The 7,010-nt window shown below is 43.0% G+C and overlaps 1 protein-coding gene across 1 annotated transcript; it reads right to left on the bottom strand.

Moving 5' to 3' along the window:
• Positions 1-228: 228 nt before the first annotated feature.
• Positions 229-2,448, bottom strand: MYADML2 (myeloid associated differentiation marker like 2). Its single transcript, XM_063296527.1, has one exon. The coding sequence runs from the start codon at positions 2,181-2,183 to the stop codon at positions 1,278-1,280; it is 906 nt and encodes a 301-aa protein (XP_063152597.1). The 5' UTR covers positions 2,184-2,448; the 3' UTR covers positions 229-1,277.
• Positions 2,449-7,010: the final 4,562 nt, after the last annotated feature.

Below are 7,010 nucleotides of genomic sequence, written 5' to 3'. Positions count from 1 at the left end.
GCCTTAGGCACAAAGCCAGCTGCTAGGTGACCTTGGGCCAGTCACTCTCTCTCAGCCCTGGGAAGGAGGCAAGGGCAAACAACTTCCAAAAAACCTTGCCAAGAAAACTGCAGGGACTAGTCCAGGCAGACTCCAAGAACTGGACATGATTGAATGGATTAAAAAAACACATAAACCATTAAGACAAACAGTGATTTCTTTAAATTAGATTTATTTAAATGCTGATTCACACTGTAGGGTATCAACTACTGTATTGCTGCTTGCATCATGATTAATTCTGCAAATGACGTCTTAGCCGTAAGCTAAGAACTAGCACATTTCAGGCAATAGGCACTTCATTAAATTCATGTTACACACGTCCTTTTTAAATGGAAAGGCACACAACTAGTTCTTCTGCGATGTGATTGATCCCCATTACGTCTGGGAACTCTGGGAGTTATTGTCCCAATACATCTAGAGAACTCCAGGTTGGGGGAAGCTGCCTTAATGTCTGTACGAAACATTACAATCATTTGTCTGAGTGAAGATTCTTTGACTTAAAAGGCAGACATATCTTGCAGGCAGCCACAATTTCCACAGGCATCTCCGATTCTTTCTTCTTGAAGGACTATTGAGAGGGACTGTCTGGAAGTAATTGTTTTGAAAAGCACAGCAGCCTTCCTGTTGCAATTGTCAGTTACAGTGTAATAGTATTTTCAAACAGCTCCCAACAGGAATACCCCCCTTACTCACAACCCAGCACATGCATATAGAAATCGTTATTTGAAATCTCCTTTGTCTGGAGGAAGCTTGAAGTTCAAAGGATTTCAAATCTTCATGATGGTTTAATCTCTCCTTCCTCCTGCTTTGGAATATCTGGCAATACCTACCAGGCTTATGAAAAAGGTATTTTGTTTCCTTTAACAAAAACTTATCTTTAGTATTGGCAGGTGTTTTTTCTGGCATTTCAATTGTCTTTCTATTTCTGCTGCAAGTTCAAATTACTCAGGAGTTCTTCCAACAAATCTAGGATTCAAAACCTATTTCTGAATTCTTGGTATTAGGCCTAAGAGAACTGGATATTGCAATAAACCCGTTTGTGGTCTAGAATTCTGATGGCGTTGCCTCTATGACCTAGCAGATTACTGTACACTGAGTATTTTTTCAAACCATCCCATTTTTCCCCCATGGATAGGCCTCTTCTTAAGTACACACTTTGATTGTGTCAGCTTTGTAACAGGTCCTAAATCTCTCATTCTTGGAGTCATTTAAGATTCTTATAGCATCAGAACTGAGCATTAGTGAGGTGAGACAAAGTGGATACGCTGCGAGTATGCTAAATCCACCATGTAGAGTACTAGGTTCACATAGGTGAATACCGCAATGGCCACCTGGTTGTCCCACAGACACGTGGCTCGGGAACACTGGTAGGGACGGTGTGGAGAGCCATATTTACGATCAAAGCAGAAAACCGGCCATATCACAGCTGCGCTCATATACATCAGGACAGCCACGAATGTGTACACGACCACAAAGTGCTCAAAAGGGCATTTCAGTGTGGCTGTTTTTCCCGTGACATTGAGAGCCACCACTACCACTGTCACCACAAAGCAGAAGCTGTAAACAGCCACACACCACTGGGTAGCTGCATACGTATTGTATTGGCTGTCCTTCGCCAGAGCGCCAAAGATGATGCAAGCTACAAAGGACTGGACAATTTTCAGGAGGCCTGAAACTGTGGCCATGTAACTCGACACCTGTCCTGGCTTGGCCCTAGTTAGAAACACTTCTGCGGCATAGGCCCAGAAGAGAAGCCCTGCGAAAACACTGCTGGCAATGCGGAAGTTTCTCACCTCGCAACTCTTGGAGTCGCAGTCAAACTGGACGTAGAGCGGGTAGATCACAGCGGCGGTGACGGACATGAGGGTGGCGAGCATGGCAAAGGCAGCTGTGAAATTCCCCCAGGAGATGCTGAGGCAGCTGTGGAGGCGAGTGAACTCGCAGGTGAGGATGAAGGTGGTGACGGCAAAGCAGAGGCACCAGACCGATACACAGAAGGAGCCGTAGGCAGCGCTGAATCCCCCTCGGTGGGCCACGAGGCTGAAGGTAGTGCATCCGAACGCGGCCTGCAAGAGTCGAGCAACTCCCACCCGAGAGGCCACAGCATCCATGTTGAGATACGTTGTCCCGCTTGACCTCTCCATCGCTGGGTCAGGAGTCCTAGTTTCCCTTTTGTGATTGGATATGGTTTCCCTTGTCCTCGTCCCCCTATCAGAAGCTCAGTGGTGACGAAGCAGGAACTGCCACGTGAAGAAGCTCCATATCCCTCCACCCAGGTCTTTGCTGGCTGTTGTTTATGCGGCAGGCAGAGTGCGTGTTTCTGACTGGCTTTTGAGATGGACTTGCCTCTGCGGTAAAAATATTGACCTGCCTTTCTCTGTGCTGCAGTCACGATTCATCAAACCTGCCGTGCCGGGTCCTGCAGGCCACACACTCTTTCTGCAGTCCTGTTACTTCTCTTCTCTTACTCTGCCTCAGCTGATCACTTTCTCCCAAGTGACTAACAGGAGGTTTATTTTGTTTCAGTTGCACAGCTGCAGCTCTCAATTCTGTCGCTGTAAAGGGCCAGCATATAAATAGAAGACTATTTTAATAGACTTGTCCAGTATGGAATGAACTGCATGGAGTGTGCAGGAATGAGGAGCTGGTTTTAGCTACATCCAGGACAGCTTCACATATTACCCTTTCATCTCTGGGTCAGAAATAAGCTAAAAAAAATTGAATGGCAGAAGACAGGTAATCTAGCAGAAAATGAGGATGAGAAAGGCATCTAATGCAAAGATACAGGTATATTGTATCTTTGCATCAAATGTACACTCTTTATACTTTTCTCTCATAATGCTGAACTCATGGCATGTGTATGCCCGATCTGTCAGCATGACAGATGGAAGGGAAAGCACATTGGCTGGCTTCACACATTATGCCAAATTTAATCTGGTTTGTTTGGTTTTGGCTCTTTGCATTTTAGAGATCCACTAACTGTATTTTGCAAATCAAGGTTTATTTAGTTGCCTATCCCACCTATTTATAGATCTCTGGGTGGTTTTAGGACTGTATATAATGCCCACACAAATATAAGGGCACTAACCCTCTGAGGGGGCTTTGGGCCCACAAAAGAGACACGAGCGAGCTGCTTGTGGCCCCTGGCCACACTTTTACACACTTGTCTTAATATGATGTGTAAAACAAGTCATGGTGTTCTTCAAGGCATCCTAAGAAGCTGCTTATCTGTCCAGAAGAGCTTACTCAAAAAAGGTAGTTCTTGCTGATATAGCCACTGGTTGAAAAAATACTGTTTATAAGGTCAGAACATTGTCGATAGATAGATCGATAGATAGATAGATAGATAGATAGATAGATAGATAGATAGATAGATAGATAGATATGCCAACCCATACTTAACTGAATCATGGTTTACTGAATTCATCCGATTATCTGGGTTTACACAAAACTCTGAACTATACCTGCTGGATTTTGTACTGAGTTACAAACTCACCACATTTTAGCCTAGTGGATTGTATATAAACCTAGCCTAGCTGTGGCTGCGCTCATGCAACCTACTAAGCTATATAGTTTGCTTAATTATGCTTAACTGAATAAACCACAATTGATACAATTCACACAACACACAATGCCAGAAGTACAAGAATGGAGACCTCAGAATCACTTTTAGCCCTGCCAAACCTTGAATGTGGTTCCCAGAGACTTGCAAAAATTGGTACCAAACTGTAATTTTAATGAGACAGAAAAGGGAATGCTTAAATGCATGGTTGAAGAATAATCATATTTACTATATTTCAATTACATTAAAATGTAAATTAAAACACATTGGCCACCCATTCCTCTTTGCAGGCCATGACAAGTCACTAAGCCATAAATCTTGGTTTATAAACTGGCTAAGTTTAAACAGCATGCTAAACCACAAAAGAACAAACCACATTTTGATTTAACAACATGTTGTATGAACTCACTGCACCTGACAGCAACTCTTGGGCTTCAAACTATAGTTTTTCCTGTAATCTGATGCCTTATATCCCTTTGGTTTGAAGAAATGGAAGCAGTGACAGATTTTATTTTCTTGGGCTCCAAGATCACCGCAGACAGTGACTGCAGCCATGAAATTAAAAGACACTTGCTCCTTGGGAGGAAAGCTATGGCAAACCTAGACAGCATATTAAAAAGCAGAGACATCACCTTGCCGACAAAGGTCCATATAATCAAAGCTATGGTTTTCCCAGTAGTGATATATGGCTGTGAGAGTTGGACCATAAGGAAGGCTGAGCACCGAAGAATTGATGCTTTTGAACTGTGGTGCTGGAGAAGACCCTTGAGAGTCCCTTGGACTGCAAGGAGGTAAAATCAGTCAATCCTACAGAAAATCAGCCCTGACTGTTCATTGGAAGGACAGATACTGAAGCTGAAGCTCAAATACTTTGGCCACCTAATGTGAAGAGAGGACTCACTGGAAGAGACCCTGATGCTAGGAAAGACTGAAGGCAAAAGGAGAAGGGGACGGCAGAGGATGGGATGGTTAGATAGCATCACCGATGCAATGAACATGAATTTAAGTAAACTCTGGGAGACAGTGGAGGACAGGAAGGCCTGCCGTGCCATGGTCCATGGGGTCACAAACGGACACAGCTGAACAACAACAACTGAATGAATAAATACTGTACAAAACTGAGTGACCAATGCAAGAGAGAAATGTTGAGGAGGTTTGCTCATATAGAGAGAATGAATGAGGATGGAATTGCAAAAGAAACATGTAAAGGAACAGTAAATGGTTTGAGAGGAAGGAGAAGACTGAGAAATTTGTTGTTGGGTAAAGCTGAATGAGATTCTCCAAAAGAGACAAGTGAGATCTAAATACCAAATCAGTGTCTAGATGTGGGAGAACCAAGGGTATTTTGTAAGAATTTGAAGGTAGCATTGTTTTGGCATCATCAGGATTTGCTGCAGGTGCCACTGTAGCCAAGGCTCTACCCTTTCACTTGTCTCCCTCTTTCTCCTGAACAGTTGCTCTGTGGGCAGGATTGGAACCCATGTGGTTCAGGAGCTGTTTCTGTCTCTGCCGAGTTTAGACACAGTACCAAATCACAGTTTACCAAATAAAAGGGGTTTTTTTCCCCCAGCTTGCTAAGACAAGTATTACAGTGGTGGGATTCACTTTATCTGCTAAACCAAAAACAAAGAAATTACACAGTGATTTAGTTTTTATAACATGTAATGCCATGGTTTACTCAAGGCTAATTAATTGAATAAGTGACAATGGACTGGATTTGCACAAAATTCTAAGCAGAAAACTTGGCTTACAAACCATAGTGCTAGTTTCACACAACTCCAAACCAAGCAAATATAATATGGTTTAGCATAATGTGTGAATTGAGTCTTTGCATGTGTTCCCTTGCTCTCTCACAGGCTCAGGATCTCTGCAGGCCACAAGAGAGGCCACCCCTTGACTTTCAGCAGGGATTTAGCTATCCCTGTACTGTTGTGTTTGTTCCAAGAAGGTCCTGCATCCTTGAAAGCTTTCCAGTAGTGCTGCAGGAGGTGAAGATCATTCTAACCTAGTGCTGTTAGCGTACTGTTGCAGAGTTAATGTCTAGGGCAGTGTTTCTCAGCCTTGACCACTTGAACAAGTGTGGATTCAGGAATTCCCCAGCCACATATCTTCAAGTTGTCAAGGTTGAGAAACACTGGTCTAGGGCATAGGAACCCTGTTTCTCTGGTAAACCTACACACCTTTTTTTTTCCAGGGTCACCACTATCAAGACAGCTGTTCAAGAAACCAAGAGGTATAGTTTAGTACAACCCAATTTTAGTTAGTTTTCTTTTGCTTTTCTTTATCTCTAGCCTTTAATTGCTTTTGCTTGCTACTTCTTACTTTTTTTCTGTGTAATGTTGCTTATCCCGAAAGGGACTAGCATAAGAGGTATGTATATAGTATATGTACAAAATGTTTTGTGAAGTCAGCCATAGTGGTTTGTAAACTATGGCTTATGGCTTAGTGTTTTGTGCAAACTCAGATACTTATTTATTTAGCGATTCATAATTAAATAATGGCAAACCCAGCCATTGTATTTATGTGGGATTTATGTAGGAGTTTAGATGTTTTGGAAATAGATGCTGAGTTAGACAGTGTTCTCATTCCTGCCATGGCAATAAAGCTGGGGCTGAGGGAAGTGGAGGGCCGTTCCTTATTTGTCCCCACACTGCATCCCAACTTCTTATTGACTTGAATGGAAGGAAAAACAGTGTTAGCTGTATAGTAATTAAACTGCACTGCCATCATGGCTTAGAGAACCAGTGTGGTGCAGTGGTTAAAGTGTTGGATTAGCATTGGGAAAACCCATGAGTCTGGCCCGCCCTCAGCCATAAAAGACTTGGGGGCTTCGGGCCATTTACCCTCTTTCAGAGTACATTATCTTGTATGTTGTTTTTGTTGTTGGATTGTTGTTGGAAAATATAGGAGGAGGAGGTCTTAAGTATGCCTGCTTGAGCTCCTGAAGGAAAGGTAGGATATAAATCTAATAATAAGTGCCAGGGAAATAATGGGAGTTTGGATACAACTGCCATGTGGCCTGTGCTTGGCCACTGCACTAGTCAGAGAAGGCAGCATATCTGTATGATGGACAGCTCTACTGGCAAGGTGGGGAATTTCTGCTGGGGTGTAACTTTGCCAATGGAGATCCATCTCAGCTGGTGGCAAGTCATTCTCACTACTTTCAAATACCATTTTATCTGATGTAACTGGCATCAGATTATATCCTTGGATATCGAAAACAGCACAGGAGGTAGAGGTGGCCAGACGACCATGCCAGATTGCTTGATTCTACACAAACACCAGAAAGCTGAAGAACAGCACTTCAGTGAAATCAGGAAATAATTTTGCATAGCTGGCAAGGTGCCTTATCTCTTCCTTTGTTTTCTTATAATGAGCTAGGAGTGACATTCTCATGGTGACCTGGCAA

Source organism: Candoia aspera, chromosome 2 (genome assembly GCF_035149785.1).
Source record: "Candoia aspera isolate rCanAsp1 chromosome 2, rCanAsp1.hap2, whole genome shotgun sequence".
NCBI lineage: Eukaryota > Metazoa > Chordata > Lepidosauria > Squamata > Boidae > Candoia > Candoia aspera.
This window is presented reverse-complemented; position numbering and strand designations above follow the sequence as displayed.

Excerpts from the sequence above, each read along its gene's own strand:
- MYADML2 (XM_063296527.1), bottom strand. The coding sequence starts at position 2,183 with ATGGAGAGGTCAAGCGGGACAACGTATCTCAACATGGATGCTGTGGCC.